The 20,217-nt window shown below is 32.9% G+C and overlaps 4 protein-coding genes across 5 annotated transcripts in view; 2 read left to right on the top strand and 2 right to left on the bottom strand.

Moving 5' to 3' along the window:
- The window catches only part of LOC112051307 (40S ribosomal protein S19a), a 61,999-nt gene extending 59,604 nt beyond the window's left edge, over nucleotides 1–2,395 (bottom strand). Inside the window, exons 1-2 of one of the 2 annotated variants that reach the window (XM_052886040.1) lie at nucleotides 2,307–2,395; nucleotides 1,541–1,611 (exon numbers count right to left, since the gene is read on the bottom strand). In XM_052886040.1, coding sequence (XP_052742000.1) covers nucleotides 1,541–1,611 — 71 coding nt within the window. In that variant the 5' untranslated portion in view covers nucleotides 2,307–2,395. Of the gene's footprint in view, nucleotides 1–1,540; nucleotides 1,612–2,216 lie in introns of both variants that reach the window. The other variant, XM_024089895.2, reaches the window with a different exon arrangement.
- A 444-nt stretch (nucleotides 2,396–2,839) lies between these two features.
- LOC112051312 (protein lin-52 homolog) lies at nucleotides 2,840–5,613 on the top strand. Its single transcript, XM_024089905.2, has 4 exons — nucleotides 2,840–2,951; nucleotides 3,086–3,187; nucleotides 3,431–3,529; nucleotides 4,624–5,613. The coding sequence occupies exons 1-4, from the start codon at nucleotides 2,852–2,854 to the stop codon at nucleotides 4,761–4,763; spliced, it is 441 nt and encodes a 146-aa protein (XP_023945673.1). The 5' UTR covers nucleotides 2,840–2,851; the 3' UTR covers nucleotides 4,764–5,613.
- Nucleotides 5,486–13,724, bottom strand: LOC112051310 (probable cytochrome P450 301a1, mitochondrial). Its single transcript, XM_024089904.2, has 10 exons — nucleotides 13,386–13,724; nucleotides 12,449–12,686; nucleotides 11,719–11,912; nucleotides 9,307–9,505; nucleotides 9,013–9,086; nucleotides 8,643–8,746; nucleotides 8,089–8,258; nucleotides 7,281–7,346; nucleotides 6,649–6,862; nucleotides 5,486–5,790 (listed from the first exon to the last, which is right to left on the bottom strand). Exons 1-10 carry the CDS (start codon nucleotides 13,720–13,722, stop codon nucleotides 5,680–5,682), a joined length of 1,707 nt encoding a protein of 568 aa, XP_023945672.2. The 5' UTR covers nucleotides 13,723–13,724; the 3' UTR covers nucleotides 5,486–5,679.
- A 656-nt stretch (nucleotides 13,725–14,380) lies between these two features.
- On the top strand, nucleotides 14,381–19,742 carry LOC112051305 (probable N-acetyltransferase san). Its single transcript, XM_024089891.2, has 3 exons — nucleotides 14,381–14,575; nucleotides 14,714–15,037; nucleotides 17,278–19,742. Exons 1-3 carry the CDS (start codon nucleotides 14,568–14,570, stop codon nucleotides 17,474–17,476), a joined length of 531 nt encoding a protein of 176 aa, XP_023945659.1. The 5' UTR covers nucleotides 14,381–14,567; the 3' UTR covers nucleotides 17,477–19,742.
- The last annotated feature ends 475 nt before the right edge of the window (nucleotides 19,743–20,217 follow it).

The following is a 20,217-nucleotide window of genomic DNA, read 5'->3' as shown; positions in this document are numbered from 1 at the left end:
TTGTTGTGTTCAGTGAGATCTATAGGTGGTTCTGTATTACTAAAGCATGGTGCACTACCTGTAGACATGCTCCTTGTTCTCACAAATAGGCTGGGATGAAAAGCCTGCTGAATTAGTTTCTTTCCAGTAACATTAACATGCACTGGAGCCTGGTTACTCACTCCAGTGGTGTCTTCGGTAACAGATTTCACACTCTCTAGCCCGGATACCAGAGAGCGCCGGGGGTTAGCCGGATGGCATGACAAATCACTTTCCTTATTGCAAGACATTTCATAATAAAAGGGGGGGTTGGGAAGAACACCAGTAGCACTTTCCCAAGGCACTACTGCCACATTTTTTTGAGGGTATTTAGGTCCTCAGGGCTTGTGGTAGCCACGGACAGGTTATTTAATCGCCGCCTGTGACTCGGCGTTGTCGCTCGTTTAGCACCACCCAGGGGACACGTGTAGGGTGGGCCTTTCAGTAGGTAAAGGTGGTAGGTCCTACAGGCACAATCTGACCCAATTTTTGTGAAAAATTATCAATACAATAATCAAACTATCATTATCAAGAAAAGCTGTAGTAGCCTTTCTTGATGAGTACTGTTCCAACATGTGTACCAACAAAGAAATTAGAAATGAAGGTAGAAAACACATTTCATTTCATTACTTATTTATTTTAAATGATGTATGATTTGATTATAAAATGTTGTATAAAATATATTAACTATATTTAATTGTTCCAAGATTGTTAATCAAATTTATATTCATTAATTTAAGGACAAGTAATTATAAATAATAATAGGTGTGAATTGACTAGTGATTTATACCCTCATTTTTAATTTGTTTGTTGGTAAACAGTACTCATTAATAAAGGCTCTAGTATAGACTTAAATTATTAAGATAAAGACACTTATCATTTTATGTAGTTTTGATTTTGTAAAAAGTTACAGGTCAATAAAAAGCTGTTGCTAATATTACTTGCAAAAAATCAAAAATTCATTTATTTCAAGTAGGCTTAGTATACAAGCACTTTTGATACGTCAGTTGACTATTTGTAAAGATTCTACCACCAGTTCGGAAGGCAGATTCTGCTGAGAAGGAGATTCAAGGAGAGGTGTTCGAGAAATTTAAGACACTATTATTGTAACATCCTTAATTTTATGAATTGAATCATTACAGAAACTATTATTTGTTGACCAAGTAGCAGTCGGTTGTGAATTCTTTTTTTTATTTATTATTTTACAAGTTAGCCATTATGCCAAATTGCTTGGCAGTACATCTTTGCCGGTAAGGTGGTAACTAGCCAAAGCCTCCCACCAGCCAGATTTGGACCAGCCGGGGTGTACAGGACCTCCGTCTTGTAAATCCATCGCACATACCACTGCTTCACAGAGGCAGTCAAATCTGCATTCAAGGTTTTGGATTTGATTCCCACAAATGGGTCATAAACAAGAGAGAGAAATTCTATCTATTCCATTCCATTTTATATCCGTACTGCCTGGAGTACGTATAAGTTTTTAGCGCCCATTGACCTTTGTTAGAAGAGAAATCATACATACTTCTTCAAGTGAGCTGCGACAGTCTTGACAACCTTGTCTTGTTCAACATCCTTCAATGTGACGGAACGCATCTAAAATAAATAAAAGACAAAAAAATAAAATAAATCACTATTCTGAAAAAGTTACATTAATGCTAGCATTACATGGGTATGGGGTTCGTTTAGTAATAAATAAACTTGGCAGTGTCATTTGAGTTGTTTTCTTTCTATAGTATTTTACTGGGATCTGCAACTGCAGGAAATATCGAATAGCAGATTGCACAGGACTTTTTGAGAATTTATGAGACACATTTTCACCATCTAAAGAAACTATAACATTTAATATATTTAAGTATATCAATATTATCTGTACTTGAAACACACTCTTCAAATAAAAAGAAACCGTAAAAGTTTATTATTTTAAAACACAATTTTCTGTAGCTAAGACAAAGTAAGGTTATGTTTATATGACATACTATATTTACATTTTTTAACAGTAATATAAATGGTTCATACAATTTGTATGATTAATAACATTCCTTTTTCATAATGGATTGATAATACGATAATAATTTACGTGAAAATTATGGAAAATAGTTTTTACGTCCGATCAAGCGAGTAGGTACTTCGTCGTCAATTTAGGCTGTTGTTTACATCTATGTAAATCGTTTTAAATAAGAAGTATTGTATGGAATTACCTTAATTGTCAATGTTTTACGATTTAAACACGTTTATTTTGTTATTGCACTGGTTATTTTAATAAAAAGCATGTGGTGCACGACACTCACCTTGCCTGTAAGTTGGCAACCGGAAAAAGAAAGAGACAAAGTATTTTTTTTTAATATCCATCTTCTCTAGTTTATGACATGGCTTTGCACTCTAGTTAGGCACTATGTTAATGGTAACACCAAATACTCAGACCAATTAATGTATAGGAGCCGCCTCGTTAGACGTTACTTTTCTGTAAAAGTATATGATCAACGATCTAATGCGATTTTAAAAACTATCTGTATATAATCGTTGTTAAATAATTGTAATCATGTTCGTCGGTTAAAGAGCTCCGTAAAAATACCTTTTTGTGTAATTGAATTGTGTAAAAAACGGACGCAACCTTTTAGTTTATTATAAGATATATACCAAATTTAAGCTCGTTTTCCTCAGAATATGACAGACAATTTTGTTCGTGACTATGAGTGCGAAACAGGTCCTTCTATAATTGGTCTGAGACCAAATAGGAAGCCAACACAGTGAACGAATTGCTACGACTATCTGGCGACAAAAAAATAAAACCATCTTTTACATATTATCTGTATCAGAATTTGTTGTCTATGACATGCCTATGGTCCCTTTTGGTGTCTATGTTTGTTTTGTTGTTGTCAAATTTGAGAAAATGGCCGCGAAACAAAATTCTCTTGTAAACGAAGATAAAATAGGTAAAACTCGTGAACAGTGCAATTCACTTTTTTGATATAAAAATTGGACGTCGCTGCGACTGCTATTATTTTTTTCATAATAGTCTTTTGCTTGTAACATTTCGTAATTGGTTTCAAAGATGACATTCTTCCAGGTCAAACAACATCTGATGATATTCCCCTGACATCTTTAGAAGAAAGCCTATTAAGTTTAGAGAAGCTTGACCGGGCATCTCCGGAATTATGGCCCGAACAAAGTAAGATCATCATTTATTTGGATTTTGGGCACGGTCGAGTTTATTCACAATGGTGGTCATTATTTTCAAATGTGGCGGGATTTACCATTCTAATGTTGTCATTCCGACGTCCATTACGCCTATTCATTCTTGGCATATCGGTTAATAACGACTGAATTTTGAACATTTAATTTGAAATGGGCGATGGAAACAGTAATTTATCGAACGATGAAGCGTCGAGGTGTTCTAACGATTCATTCGCAGTTCCAGGAGTGTCAGAGTTTGCGCCGCTGCAGAATCCCAACCAATCACCACCGTCGTGGAATAAAGGCTTAACCAAAGAAGACTACACATATATGCAACGTAAGTTAAAAATAACTGTGTACACTTTAAATATGAAACAAATTCCCAAAATTTAAAATTTCATATCAAGTTTCATGTTTCCCAACAAAACATCGTATTTGTACCACTTGCAATAATTTTCTAAATTGGGACATTGCAAAAAATAAGTTATAAGATTTTCAATACTAACAAATACTTTCCCTAAGTACAAATAAAATTACTTAAGTCATTCATTTTTGAAATTTGAAAATATGTGTGTGTAAGCTTATCTCTAATCTTGTGTATTTTACAAGACTGTCTTGTGTGCTTATATGTATATTTATAAGAAAATGTTGAATGTATAAGACTTAGATGTTGAAAAATATTAAATTAACACTAACACCTGTGACTTCGTCCACTCTTAGATCTTATTCCAGCCCTATTGCAAAATCCATTATCTACTTACATCTACTAACTATAAGTTACACTCCTACCAAATTTCATCTTTGTATATCAAGTGGAGATTATTTTGGGATGTGTGACCTTTCACTTTTATGTATTTTTTTGAAGATTATTGGAGAAAATCTGGTGTTAGTACAGCCACAATACTTGCAATGTTGCAAGTTTAACATTCAGTTCTGTGGAAATTTTATTAATAGTTATAGAAAAGCTGTTTTAGTAACTGCACACAGACAATTAATACTATGATGTTACAAAAGTGCTTGTGAACTTTGCTCAAAAACCAAGCCTAATTTAAATAAATTAATTAAAAAAATAAATAGTATTGTGAGATTGCCATACCTTAACAAACATGTGACTGTTATGTTTATTAAACTAGCAAACGCTGTGTCATTTTACTCCCGTGGCTCCAGTTCCCATAGGAATACGGTGATAAAATGTAGCCTATAGAATGGTATAATATAGATTTCCAAAAGTTAAAGAATTTTTCAAATTGTTTTAGTAATTTCAGAGACCTTTATAATATTAATATCATCACCATCATCATGTCAGCCAATGGACGTCCACTGTAGGACATAGGCCTTATTAGAATTAGATTATTTGAGTTTTTGTATGTATTGTTATTAGTAGTAACTGATTGCAATTGTAGTCTTATATTAATTTATGTTCTCTTTCAGAATTAGGCTCCCTCTCAACAAGCAGTCTCATAATGGAAGTCAAGAAACTTCATGATCTTGCCTATCAACTAGGATTGGAAGAAGCCAAAGAAATGACAAGAGGCAAATACTTAAACATATTTTCTAGGAGAAACCGATAACACTATCTTTAATGACAGTATTTTACTGATTATAGTGTTTTTCAGATAGCATGGGTTTGGTGACAGTTTGTTTCACTCTTAAGAGTTTGCCGTGATTCACGATAATAGTACATATTATGAATGTCCCATGCTATCTGAAAAATACTTTAGAGGTCATAGGTCAATAAAGCCATCTGGCACTCTTATCTGCTTTCCCTGATCTAAAGAATACTTATATGTATATTATTATTAATATATGGATACTTATATGGATCTTTATGATTGTGAAGTTATTTGCGGAATATATATTGCACATAATTATGGCACCATTGGGGTGCCACTGTAAATCTATTTTTTTCTCTCTGTGAAAGAAGCCTTCCCAAGAAGTAAAAAATATAATTTTTAGCCATTTCCTACTAAGGGAAACCAAAAAAGCTAGATTATAGTTGACTTGGGCAAAAAATGTATTTTTTAGTCATTTCCTACTGAGGCAAAAGCGAATATAGAGAATTAGTTTCTGGTTTTAATATTGAATATAGAAGAGGGGGTTTTTGCTTTAATTTTTTTAGCTTTTATAGTTTAAACATGTTATTAGTGGATTTCATGTATACTCAGAGGCACAATTATTCGCCCACTTTAATATACTCGCTTCATATTAAAGTGGGCGGATAATTGTACCTCTTAGTATATTTCAACTGTACTGTAACACAACAATGCAAGAACACAGACAAGCAATGTACTAGTTTTGAGCTAGAAATATTCGTCACGAAAACCTATTCAAACTCTTACCTAAAATATATTCCACAAAATAAATTATTGTAAACTATAAAGTCTAGTGTAAATATTAGTAAATAAAAGTCTTTGTTTTAAATTTAATAATTTTTATTTATTTCATTTTAACATATTATGTTAGTTTATATGAAAAACTAAGTTTAACTTATATTCTGTCAATGAATCTTATCTTGAGAGGCCTGTTTGGTTTCGCAATGAAACTTCTAGTAGGGTTCACATCGCGATAGTGGTACTCCAGTTTATATTTTTGTAAAACCTTCGAAAATCAATAGACTTTATTTTTAATGGACTTCACTAATACAAAGGCCAATAATGGCCAGTAAAGCCGGATTTATGTTTGTCTGACGCGTCAAAACAGAATCGGTATCATACATTTTGTATGGTAACATTAACACTTATGTGTTTTGACATGTCACATACAAAATCTATGAAACTGATTCTGTTCTGATGCGTCACAACTCGACACGTCAGACAAATTAAATCCGCCTTTAGGTGTGCATAAGGTTTTTAACTAGGGTATGCACTAAATAGAAATTGGAAGATTTCTTATCCCATTATGCACCTATTCAGTGGTCCAACACAGGTTTGTATTGCGTCATTAGGGTAGGCAGTGCATTTTTGCCAAGTGATTTAGCGTTCCTATAGGATGTGTAGAAACCGTAAGGGGCAGTGGCGTGCATAAGGTTTTTAACTAGGGTATGCACTATAAGTAAAAATTGGAAAAATCCTTGTCCAACAATGTATGCTGTGGTCCAACATAGTTTGTATTGAGTCCTTAGGATAGGCAGTGCATTTTTGCAAGGGGTGTGGATTTTCATCCCCCCCTAACAAGTAAGCCCGCTTACATTTTCGATTGCATCATCACTTACCATCAGGAGAGACTGTAGTCAAGGGCTAACTTGTAAATAATAAAAAAAAAATATTACGATTAATCAATGTTTCATATCTCACCCTTATAGGCATGATTGTCATCATGGTGTCGGCTATGTTTTGTCCCATACACTTCCCTATCTTCGACTGCATCATCACTTACCATCAGGTGAGATTGTAGTCAAGGGCTAACTTGTAAATAATAAAAAAAAATATTACGATTAATCAATGTTTCATATCTCACCCTTATAGCCATGAGTGTCATCATGGTCTCAGCTATGTTTTGTCCCAAACATTTCCTGGCGCCATGACCGAACGGTATGGAGGCAAATGCATGGTAATTCTCCGCGTCTGGTTTGGTCCAACGTTCGGGGTAGAACTTTGTAGCGTCGTCATAGTTACTCTCCTTCAGAGAGGCGTGTTGTGTGGACATTATAATCACTGTTCCTCTTGGGATACTGCAATAAAAATGAATAAACAATCGGAAAAAAATAATTTTTAAATAACCCTGCCGACTGCCGTGGCATGACATTACACTGTATCTTCAGATACATAACACTGTATCTTGATATGTTTTAACACCTTTATATGAGTTTCTTGCACATGGTTACGTACTCTTTATATTGCATTTAAATGATTATTTGTATTTTATGTTAAAAATACGGGAAAATGCATTATACACCTAGGAAATAATAAGATGTTGTCTTCGACTAAAACAAACGATTTCTCTAAAATTTCATGTTTCTAGATACAGTGTTTTGTCATGGCACATATCAGTTTAAACACTATTAAAAATTATTTATGAAATGCAGCCCGCCCTCCTATTGAAGGGCCCAGCCCAGGGCCTATCACGTTATAAAATTCGTTGTCACTTACTTATATTTGTCCAATGTAATATTTTTTGGTAGAACCCTGGTGAGCATTGGTATGGGGGGAGTCAACCTGTAGAATATAATTTTATTAAACAATTATCAGATAATATATACCGACTAGATACGGCCGAAACCCAAAACCCGAAGATTTTTTTACTATTAGATATGTCACCAATGCGTCGAAACTGAGGTGAATAAATGTGACTAATTGTCGTAATTTCATGTTGTCGCATAGTAAACAACGAAAGTTATTAGAACAAACTGTACCTAAATACTGTATACAATGTCGAGTTGTGTGTTCAACTATATTTATACTACAGGCTTTCTTGATAAGTACTATTTACCAACAAAGAAATTAGAAATGAAGGTATAAAACGCATGTCATTTCATAACTTATTTATTTTAAATAATGTACTATGGTTTGTTTATAAAATGTTATCTAAAATATATTAACCTTATTTAATTGTTCTAAGCTTATTATCAAATTTATTATTAGGTGTAAAATTACTAGTCATTTATACCCTCATTTTTAATTTGTTTGTTGGTAAACAGTACTCATCAAGAACGGCTGTAGGGTAGTAAGTAAACACAAAATTGTGTATTGTGCGCTCAGTGGAGCAGCTAAATTTGGATCACTTTTTGCGGGGATTTGTAGTAGCGGAAAAAAAAACTTATTTCTTATACTAGCATTAAATTGTTAAAAAATGGATGTTTAGGGGCCATTTCCACCAATTCTAAAACATATAAAACTGACTTGTGGTATGCTAGTAGAAAATAGGTACTTTATGCTTTAGGTAAATCGATTTTAACACCTTAACGTCTCCTTGATGCAGGATTGTAAATAAGGCGTATATTCTCTCAGATTATCCACATCAGTTACTGTCATATTTGGGTATAGGCCTTTTATTTCATCGTATAATATCCGTTGACATTTTTGATGTTTCGCTAAGTTGTATAACAAAAATGCCATGGCTGAGGTGATCTGTGAAAAACAAAAAAAAATATTAATCTACTGTCCCATTGACTCGCTCTGGCATAGGTACGTCACAAGAAAGTGAGGTGATATGACTGTTACTGCCGATAAAATTCGGATATTTAAGAGGTACGTAATTAAAAACTAGGGTATCTGTTCTACGAATAAATGTAATTAATCCTATATCCGAACGGCAGAGACGTTAAATAGCACTGGCGCAACTACGGTTACTAGTGCGGAAAAAAATCAAAAATTATTTAAAGCTTGAAATTTCGACACCTATTTTAGATTATATAAAAATAGTTGTTTATCAACGAATTACGTTGGAGAAATCTTCGATTTTTAACACAATGTTTTATATTTATTCATATTATATTATTAAAGTAATTTCACCGTATTCACTCCAATAATCATCATGTCCATTAATACCGTTGCTATGTCTTCCATTTTGAACTTATCTTCATTTAGCAACATTGCACTCGCCAAAGAATCGATAGCTGCAATCAAAATTACATCATGTCTTACATACAACACCTCATCTTCTTTAAGTAATAGCTTTTCTTAAAATGTTTTCTTTGACAATATTTTAAAACACAACAAATAATAATCTACTGTTTAAAGTATAAGTAAGTAACTTGTAACTACTTGTGTAAGTATGGTGGTGCCATTTTATCACATAAACATACCTATGTTTAAAATGTACATATTATGTCAAAGCATAAAAGTGATAATCAGTTATTCAAAAATATCTAAAATTACTTACTCGGCGGCATATCAGCATTCTTTGCCTTATTCGTAAGATCTTGTTCGGTTTCTAAAATTTTTTTGCCAATTAAACTGTAAAAAAGTACCTATTAATAAGACCATAAACTTCAAACAATTTATATTTAATTCGAACGGTTAATGTAATTAAAAACAATAAAATACGTATTTTCATAAAGCCTATAATAAAGACAAGATTTATTTTTTAAATGTCTGATCAGGCTATAAAACATTTGGTTTGATTAACGGTTAGAAGTGTCAATATTAATAGTATTTGTCAAAAAATAGTAGGTACCTATCCAAAGACTCGCAGTATTTTACGAGAATATACCAAGCGGGGGTAGTAAAAAACTTCCAAAAATGCATGCCCGTCTCACACTTGATGATCGCTTCCGTGGCATTCTCCAAACTGTGGTACATCCACGACGAGTCACACTGACTGTACACTAGTTCAGTGTCCATCATTGCAAAATCCTTAGAAAACATTATCAGACCTACAAATAACCATCAAATGCAATTAATATATTCTTATAGCTTTTATGTATTTCTGAGAAAATAAAAAAAAATTTAAAAACCCCCGACACAGTTCCCTAAAAAGTATAAAATAATAATAAAAAAACTCAATCTATTTATACATACATAAATATTATAGGACTCAAAGGTGATTATAAATATAAGAAAACTAATGTCGAACAAAGGTTATGATTCACAACACTTGTCAGGACAACTTAATTAACAAATCAAACTATAACCAAAATAAGACCCTAGAATGGCAGAGAATGACCTTGAGTGAAGTCACGTACTTGCGAACGATGTGTGTAGGGTTAAAGGATCCTTTGACTGATATCAAACACTCCCCTTTTCCACTCAAGTCACTCTCCCCGACTATCCCAAGTAAACCATAAAGAATTACACAACAATAGATGTGGACGGTTCGAACGCCACGAGCACACTGAAACCAACACCCAACACGAGATCGTGCGACGTCATATCCGTCACAGACTACTATTTCCAACACTAAACGGCGATAACATTCGGCCATCCTGGTGGCGCATCCGTCCCTGGATCGCGTCCGTGTCTGGTGCAGTTGCGTTTACACTAACAACTTGAGCGTGTACAAACCACTATTGAAGGTCGTGTATGACTCATTTTTAATCGAATGAGTGTGTATGGGCCTTGTGTATCTAGGGTTATGTATAGTTCAAGTCACCATTGTATGTAAGGTCGTGTATGACTCATTTTTATCGAAAAATTACAGTAGGGTTACTTAATCAGGTAACCAAAATTCACAAATTTCAAACAGTTATAAGTTGCAATTATTAACACAAAATCTATACGGCATAATTTCGCGTCTTGTCATAATATTAAAACGCAAATTTCATCGAGAATACCGAGGAACACAATTTCTAAACAATTTCTGTCAATACCGTCAATACTAAAGTTATACCGTCAATACTTAAAATTTGGAATCACGATTCACACACTATTGATATTCGAATTTAATTTTACTGTAATGTAAAACTCATCGGTGTATTTTACTCAATTAATTTATTACCCTCTTTTTATGAAAAATGATCTCTCATACCAGATTTAACAATTAAATGAAAAACGATTGGCCTGATTTAGGGTAGTTTAAAACTTCGTCGTTATCTTTGTTTACTTTGTGGGCACAAGTTCTTTATCGCACTTCTGATATTATAGGACTCAAAGGTGATTATAAATATAAGAAAACTAATGTCGAACAAAGGTTATGATTCACAACACTTGTCAGGACAACTTAATTAACAAATCAAACTATAACCAAAATAAGACCCTAGAATGGCAGAGAATGACCTTGAGTGAAGTCACGTACTTGCGAACGATGTGTGTAGGGTTAAAGGATCCTTTGACTGATATCAAACACTCCCCTTTTCCACTCAAGTCACTCTCCCCGACTATCCCAAGTAACCCATAAAGAATTACACAACAATAGATGTGGACGGTTCGAACGTAACGAGCACACTGAAACCAACACCCAACACGAGATCGTGCGACGTCATATCCGTCACAGACTACTATTTCCAACACTAAACGGCGATAACATAAATACTATTTATTAATAGATAGATGTATTAATAGATTATTAATACATACATAAATAGTATTTATGTATGTATTAATAAAACCAAATTATTCATTACCAGCGGACGCCCAAAGTATAAAATAAAAAATTAAATTAAATTTTTAATTTCATAATTTTTATAAGTACATTCTTATTAGAGTTGTAAATAATCTTTTTGCATTGGGGGTTAAATAATTAAATAATAATAAATTTACGACAAGTAAAGATTTAAGATTTCGGGACAATAGACGATGACCCTTGTCATCCAAGTCGCATGAGTCATCATCCAAAATCATGAGTTTTTGAGAAATTACAGTTCTTTGTTTTTAGTCATAACAAAACCCTTTATTGTCATGATATTATTAGTAAATTTTTCAGCCTTGAAAAAGTGTTTATTAAGTGCCGGTCTTAAAAATATTTATCCACGTGCGAGGAACTCAACTAATTGCGTACCACAAATACACAAAATAAAGATATAGTGTAATGTCATCGCACGGAAGTGCAGCAGATATTGTTACTAATCTTATTTTACGCAATAAATCTTATTTACTTATTTTTTGCGTAGATCATAGAATCTATGACCTATGCTTGATTAATTAAACTTACCAATGCTATCGAATGCCCATTTATGCAACTCTTTGTATAGGTCTTTAGCTATCTCATCCTGGTAGTTCCTTATATTGTACACTTTTGTTGCGAACTTGTCACTAATATCGTATAGTCCTTGTGCATGTTGTGCGATTAAATTATGTGCTGGAGTGAGAATAGCCGATCTTTGTCGCGTCCATTCTTGACCTTTGCTATGAAATAGTTTCATTTATAATATTTACTTAATAATGGGGTTTTTAAAAGCGGAACACACATGACACACACAACAACTGAAAACAAATCGTGAATTTTCTCAATTCTCTGCATGTGTGAAGTCTGTCAATCCGCATTGGGCCTGCATGATGAATTATTAGCCTAATCCCTCACACTCTGAGAGGAAACTCGTGCTCGTGAGCCAGATATGAGTAATGATGTATGGTAATGCCTTTGGAGCTTCCCTTCTCCAAGAGATTAAAATTATATAACCAAATGCAAAGCAGCTGAAGTCCTAGGGACCTATACTATAGTTATGTAACATGCTTTGCAATAACAATCACTGTAAAGGTAAAAGTACTAGTGTACAGCTGCATTATAACTGACTTCCAATTTTTATATGCTTATTACATTTATTATCAACGTCTAATAATGACCGATGGACGTCAACTACTGGTCGTAGGCTGTATAGGCTTACATGGACTTCCAAAACGGGTCTCGAGTAATTACCAATTATGCAAATAAATTAACTAACACAGTATAAATGCCTCCATAAGCGCTATTTTTATATTGAGTACGAAATTTTTCTATCGACTCAAGCGTGGACCTCACAGGATGCTCCCCTTCGAGACTAAACACTTTCTGTATGTGATCCGGATGGTTAATCAACACAATGTCAGTGCCCAATGGGTTCACGTAGCGAACTACTGGACCGTATTCATCGAATAGTGTTGACATTTTGCGAATCGATTCTCTCTTGTTTAGTAACGAACCTGAAATTTAAAATAAGAATTAAAAATAGTATTATTGAAACAAATTACATACATACATACATGTGTTTTTATTTTTAACCACTTTTATTTTTTGTATCGGTGATAATTATAATAGACATAGACATCCGCATTAAGGGAAATCGCAGTTTGTTTTAAGTTCCCTGCTCAGTGTTTACAAGTTTTAAAATATTTAAATGGCAATAAATGCATGTACCTTAATATTAGTACAAAGTCGTATTACAAAACACTGTATCTGATGATACAGTGTTTTGTCAATGTACGAAAAATAAGAATCTAAATATCACTTGATTTTTTCGTTTTCTCTAAAAGCGGAGCCGTAAAAGTATGATCCGTTATTACTTTTCTATACAAATAAATAAAATTGTAGAGTCTGTTTATAATTCTAACAGCTTTTGACTAAAAGCAAATGAAAGTAGCTAACAGTACCTACCTACCTACTTATTTCAAAAAATATTTTTTTACAATAATTTTGTCTGTTTGTTCCGCTTAATTTTCTGGATTAAGCCTGGGCCATATTTTACTCTCAGTGTCATACTTATAGCTTAGGAAGTAGGTAACTTAGGCTACATGTTTACCCCTGTATTCCCACAGAAATGAGGACTACACATGGCGTTCACTAGAAACAAATTTTTAGTAGTTTTCATATCAGTAGTTCCTTTGCTACGACATTTAACTCACCAATATTGAGGCCGAATGTCAAAAAGCTAGCAGTAACTTGTGTGCCGATTTCAGTCAAATAATTTCGTAAAGTTGACAAATACTTCAATGACTTAGGTCCAGGGACTTCATCGAAAGGCAAAACAATCACTTCTCTATCATGTAACACCATTGGAACCACTCGTGGAGGTGAGTAAATATCGCATTCGTTTTCAGCTACCGCTTGCTCTTTTGATATTGCTTGAGCATTGCTCATCTGACCAGAAGACTGCATTCGAGTATTCTTCCATACATTTAATTTAGATATAACATATTTGTCTGCATTGCGATGAACAAGTCTCAAATGGTTTAATATCATTTTTCCTTATTGGTTTTTAAAGCTTGTTTTTTTTTTGTAATAATATATTGTAAAACAATGTATTCACCTCTTGACTGGAAAACAAAAGACGTTTTCTGTCGAATGTTTGAATTTGGCGCCATCAATTGGAATTTGTAAAGAATTAGTTTATGGTCACAGACGTCAGACATCAAATATTTATGGTACGTAATGCATAAAAAATGCATACTATTTCGTGGTTTATAGTTTGGGGGGCGCAAAGAATATTAAATGCATTTATCTTGATGATTATATGCATAAGCTACAGTAAGCTCAAAATTACAAGGCTCCCATCATGTTGCAGTATACTAATAAAATTAATGATTGTCTATGTTCGATTTAGACGTACTGCACATTAGTTATGCTGTAACATTTAGTTCCTTGATTGCTTGTATCTCATAAAAAAATACATAAGTTGAGACATGTTCATTATACTAATAAACTATAGTTACAATGTAATTATTATTTTTAGTAAAACGACGATACATCGCATCTTAGAATTAGAACGACGTCCAAGTCAAAGTGGTAAAGATTAACCACGGAAACTAATTAACTGTAAACACTGGCAGAGATCTATCAAATGTCATGTGTCAAAATTGGTTATGGTTGAGTTGAGGGGCCATGAAACCACCCCTTCATGTAGATTGTAGAAAAGTACAAGAAGGAAGTGGCCTAGAGTGAGCGAGTAAGCAAAGTAGATGGTAGTGCTCGGAGTGCATACTGCACAGAATAAATTGAAATAGTAGATGGCGGGAGTGATCTCGTGTGATATAACTGTGTTAGATTAGTTTTAAAATTTTAGTGTAAAATAAAAAATAGTTATTAAAATGACTAGGTAATAAACGTTTACTGGAATCATGAGTTTATATTTTTAGTGATACATTTGCCCTTGCATTCCTGAAAATGTGGTCCAAGTACATCTTTAGAGTATCACTCGAAATCGTGTTTTATACGAATATCTTTCCCATTTCAGAGCTAAAATAGAACTCGGCGACGTGACACCGCATAACATAAAACAATTAAAGAAGCTGAACACAGTCGTATTCCCTGTGTCATACAACGACAAATTTTACAAAGACGTTCTAGAGGCTGGCGAATTGGCCAAACTTGCATATTACAATGATATCGTGGTGGGTGCCGTCTGCTGTAGAATAGACATGTCAGAGAACTCCAGGAGACTGTATATAATGACGCTAGGCTGCCTGTATCCTTACAGAAGGTTAGGAATAGGCACTCTAATGGTTGAGCATGTGCTAAAGTATGTTGAACAGGATGGCAATTTTGACAGCATTTTCTTGTAAGTATACCTTTTTACATTATCCAAGTGCCCAGAGCTATAATTCCACATAATTGTGGCATTAAATATAATGGCATGGTGAAGGTTAACATGCAACTTTGTTTGCAGCAAAAGTAACCTATCATGTTATCATACTTATATATTTGATCAAACAATACATTAGACTGGTAATTATTGACAAAATCACATTTTTCAATCTCAAATCTAGACCTGAATTTTCATATTTTGATATTATGAGTTTGTCTTAGTGCCTCAATAATCTTGCCTTATTAAAAAGAGCTAAGCTAATTTGAACTATTACTCCTGCAATTTGAAACCTAGTTGTCTCTTTTTTATAACCAAGGAGAACTACAGACAAAAAAAATAATTTACATAAAATAGACAATTGTGTGGTTTATTTGATGCACTTTAATAATCATAGTGGATGAAATGCTTTGTCCCAGAATATATAGATCAGTAAAAACATCTTTTATCTGTGTGAGATACAGAAAGGTGTAATGCTAAAGAAAATTTAAATTTTGATAGGAGTAAATTTAAAATAATAATACCAATTGGATTCATATCCATTTCCAAGCTAGAAATGCGCAAACTTAAATCTTTATTTCTAAGTGTTAATATTTAAATCTGCTTTCCTTAATAGTATAGCTAAGTAATTTATAAATGACTAGACTAGCATGCACTCTGCAATGTCACCTGCATATTTCTCATTCTTGTGAAAATACAGGGGTAAAATATAGCCAATAACACACAAATAATATGGCTATTTAAATAATTATTAAATTCAATATTTTACTACAACCTTTACAAAGGGTCTTACAAACCCATGAGCTTTACCTCATTATAACATTAGTATGGACTATCTGAAGCCTGTAACTTTGTCCACATGGAGTTCATTTTTTCACACATACCATGGGAACCGTGATAAAAAGTTGTTTCAGTGATAAAAAGTAGCCCATGTGTGAATCCAGAGCTTTTACCCTGGTAATGGGGACCTCTAGAAATTGATCCAAATTAATTCAGTTATAATATGAAAGAGTAACAAACACACAGACTTTCACATTTATAATTTTAGTTTGTGACTTATATTGAAAGTGATGATTATTTTTAGAGCAAACGTTCACTGACTATTTTTATTGGATATATATTTAAGTTCAAATCTATGAATTTACTTTTTTTTCAATAAAATTAATATTATAGCTTAATTTTATTATAGGGGATACCCGTGATTCGTCCACTGATATTCAGTGTCAGTATTTTACAAATTCTGCAGGAACTATGTATTTTGCCAGGATAGCCATTAGAAGTGAATAAATATTATGACCTAATAGTTAGTCTGTACTTGCTTAAAGACCTTGTCTAGAACTGCAGCAAGTTTATTTTAGAATAGGTATCAAAAGCTGCCCTAATAGGATCTTACCAAATTTGGCTAGGCAGGGAGAACAGCACGAGCAGAGAAAGGGAAGAAGAGAGTGTTAATTGATTGTCAAGGAATTTCTTAAACCTACATCTATTGGTCACATCCTGGAGTTTGCTTGGTGTTTTTCTCTCTGCCATGTGATGGACCCCACACCTGTACTAAATTGATAAGATATTTGTCTCTGTTCTATAACCTTCTTGAGCTTCCAGTGAAAGCACCATTAAAACCATCCAGCCATCCATCAGTCCAGCCATTTTAAAGATTAGCATGGTCTAACGGACAGCTATTTTAAAATCATCAGACAGACACTTCAATTTTATTTATGTTTATTGATATTAATAATAGAATAATTTAATATTTATTCTCTCCATGGAATGTAACACTAAAGGTAGCATTCCGTTCTTGGCGACGACCGGCGGATAAACAAAGGCGGTCGTGTGACGCGGTCTCGGGCTCCGTTTAGTGCTCCATATAAATTCATACTAAACAGTGGGTTGTTTGACCCGGTTGCGGTTGCCAAGAACAGAATGCTACCTTAATATGGTTATTAATGTCAGCAAATTGACATAGAAATATGCTGTCCTAGTCCTTTTCAAACTGATGCTTTGGTTATAAATGTTATGTGCCTGCAATTTCACAGTGAACTATGCACTTCTGACTGAACCATGCCTATGCTGCTAAATAAACATAAATAAGCACAGTGATAGTACTTTATTAGACAAATCTTTGTTTCTGTCTCAAAGACAATTCTATATTTTTTGTTAGAATTAGATTCAAATTGAAAGAAACTAGAATAATTAATCTAAAATGTATTGATTTTCAGGCATGTACAAGTCAACAATGAAGGTGCAATAGATTTTTATAAGAGGTTTGGCTTTGAGATTGTTGAAACGAAAGAACATTACTACAAACGAATAGAGCCGGCCGACGCTCATGTCCTCCAAAAGACTATTAGAGAACCACAGTCTGCGCCGTTAATGAATGGGACTGTGCCTCATGCTAAGACCAATGGACACGATTGAAACGAACCAAGGATTCTCAATGTCTCAACTCAGTTGTTATTGCACATAGCCTCATTTACATGAAGAGTGACTACTTGACGATACAATAAATTGAAGTATTACTACTAAAAGTTGAACAAATGAATTGTACAATATTCTGATAAAACCATACAATAGGCTAGTTGACACTTTTTTAAATGTCTTAAATAGTTCATTATCGTTCTACTAGACTGAAAAAAGTTTTTCATATTTTTTTGAGACATGATTACCTGAAAATATTAGTTTTTAAATATGTTTTTGACAATACAAGCCAAAACGCCAGTCAGCCATGACAGTCTATATTTCAACTGTTTTATGACGTCACTACAATAAATCCCATACAAATGGAGCGTTTGACAAAAATAGTTATCAATTAGTTCGATGTTTGGTACATCAAGGGTATTAGTGACGTCACAAAATGGACGACAGCGTTTTTGATGTTTGGAAAATTTGAAAAATACGTGATATATAAATTGAGTTTTATGAGAAATCCTTAACTTTCATATTTCATATTTCCACGTACTACACGAAATGAATATTGTTTATATTAAATTTGATATGATTCAAGTAACCTATTGCTACTTCCAATTTTTTGGAGTTCTTAAATTAAGGTCCAATAAAATATGCAAAATGATTTTTTTTAAAGATTTCAAAAGAGAGCTAAACTCTCCATGTAACTGAGACTTAGCAAGTGATAAATAAAATAAGGATTCATAATCAAGTCACATATATCTACAATGAACGATTATTTGTAACAGTGAAATAATAATTAGTAGGGTTGTGGTTTTTGGACTATTGTGGCCATAATGATAGCTGAATTATGACTGATTTCATTCTAATATGTCGAATCTTGTACTGTACAGATTATGTGTATTATATGTTGAAGTACTACATAGATGTAATTAAGCTAGGCCTTGGTCACTAAGAGAAATATTAATTGGCAAAATGTTCAACAATATTTTGGCTAATTATTAATATAATTCCCATGACAAATATTCTGCTTCAGGAATGCAATGAAAAGGAAAAAAAATATTGGTTTTTTATCTTAAATTTTAATCTCATTATCATGATTATTTGTAGCAATTCACATGTTTGATTCAAAACATTTATAAGGTAAAATAAAAATAATTAAATGAAGTGTTTTTGATAAGACTGGAACTAGACATATGGTGGAAAATAATATTGCAGGCCAGATTTACAATGAAATGTCATGGTGATGCCTATAATTTCACATTTTTATATTAATTAATTAAAATACAAAAAACTTGGCATACAGGTCATAGGTATCCTTGTGTATATTTGTGTACTGTTACCATTGACCTCTTATAATAAAAGGGTGCACAATCATGTAGAAATATTCACTTAAAAACTGGCCAATTTTGCTTTGACAGTTTTAGAATTATTGGTAAAGAAAATTATACCTAAGGGCCTTTAAATATAGTCCAATATTCACTAAAATCCCAAATTCAGAGCAAATTCAACCTTAAGTTGAGTTATAAGGAGTAAACATTGAGTTTTAAGGTTGCATTTGGAAATGCAACTACTTGAATTAAGTGCCAAGAAGTTGTGTTTGGCACTCATTAAGGGGACGTTTTTTGGTCGCTGATTGTGCATCCATTTTTTAATAGGAGTTCGATGACTGTTACCAATGATCTTTTTACTTTCCAAAATGCGCCTATCTGATACATTTACAGGAAACGGATTCTATAATTTTTGAAAAATAGCTTTTAGTATTTGTAAATTTCTCTCCATTTTGGATAAAGTAACATAATTTAGCTCTAGGCGTTCTTTTAACTAAACTTGAATGGCACCATTTCAGTGTCTATTTTTTACTGTACTAGAATAATAATGTAAGGTGTATGATAAAAATAGAAAACTCCCAAATAATGTCATTTCATTTCAATTCAAAATATAACGGTGTAATTTTAAAAGGATGTCGCCTCGCAATTATTTGATATTTTATGATTTACATTTTTATCATTGCATGAAAAAAATGTAAAAATGTTGTTGTTTTTGTCATAACTAAGCTATAGTAATACCTATGTACATTTATTAATTTTAACCCAAATTTGTTAAAGTATTTTATTTTTATTTATGTATAAATTTCTTCCTCATTGTTTTAATAATAGGTGTTACCAAAAGTCAATTTGCCCGCTGTCTAAAATTTTCTTAAAAATATATTTGTTGATGTATCATGTTTCTCTAAAACTTTTAGATTTAGTACAATAAACATGATTAACAATTTCAACTGGCCTTTTTATTTCATTCAATGAATAAATAAAAATTATTTTTTATTTAATTCTATTTTTTATTAGCTAATATATATTTTTTGTGCCAAATTTTAACCACGTTAACGAGAAAAAGATATTGTTAGGTTAAATCACAGAACAAAACAAACGCTTTTAGAATTGTGTACATTAAAACAAAAGAGAGCAATATTTTACAAGCTTTTAATTAGCTCAAATCCATCATGGCGGTATAGTTATTATATTTCGCAAATGTCGTTGATGCATCCCAAGCCTACTGGAGGTACAAGTGGTACTAACCCGACTTGTCTTGTATAGGTATACCATACCTACCTATAGTCTTCAACAAATTGAGTTAAAATTTTGGATACTTGTTCAAATTGGATGATTTAGTTGAAAGGATTCTTATTGTTCAAACTTTGTGACGTCATTTCAAATCCAATATGGCGATATAGTTATTTTATTTCGCAAATGTCG

Source organism: Bicyclus anynana, chromosome 16, assembly GCF_947172395.1.
Source record: "Bicyclus anynana chromosome 16, ilBicAnyn1.1, whole genome shotgun sequence".
Lineage (NCBI taxonomy): Eukaryota > Metazoa > Arthropoda > Insecta > Lepidoptera > Nymphalidae > Bicyclus > Bicyclus anynana.
Note: the sequence above shows the minus strand (reverse complement) of the source record. Positions and strands in the feature narration are given on the sequence as shown.

Coding starts and splice junctions, on each gene's coding strand:
- LOC112051312 (XM_024089905.2), top strand. CDS start 2,852: ATGCCTATGGTCCCTTTTGGTGTCTATGTTTGTTTTGTTGTTGTCAAA. Junction 2,952..3,085: donor TGTAAACGAAGATAAAATAG/GTAAAACTCGTG, acceptor ACATTCTTCCAG/GTCAAACAACATCTGATGAT. Junction 3,530..4,623: donor AGACTACACATATATGCAAC/GTAAGTTAAAAA, acceptor GTTCTCTTTCAG/AATTAGGCTCCCTCTCAACA.
- LOC112051310 (XM_024089904.2), bottom strand. CDS start 13,722: ATGATATTAAACCATTTGAGACTTGTTCATCGCAATGCAGACAAATAT. Junction 7,347..8,088: donor TGCATCAAGGAGACGTTAAG/GTGTTAAAATCG, acceptor TATATTCTACAG/GTTGACTCCCCCCATACCAA. Junction 5,791..6,648: donor TGACACTCATGGCTATAAGG/GTGAGATATGAA, acceptor TGATTTTCGAAG/GTTTTACAAAAATATAAACT.
- LOC112051305 (XM_024089891.2), top strand. Junction 15,038..17,277: donor AATTTTGACAGCATTTTCTT/GTAAGTATACCT, acceptor ATTGATTTTCAG/GCATGTACAAGTCAACAATG.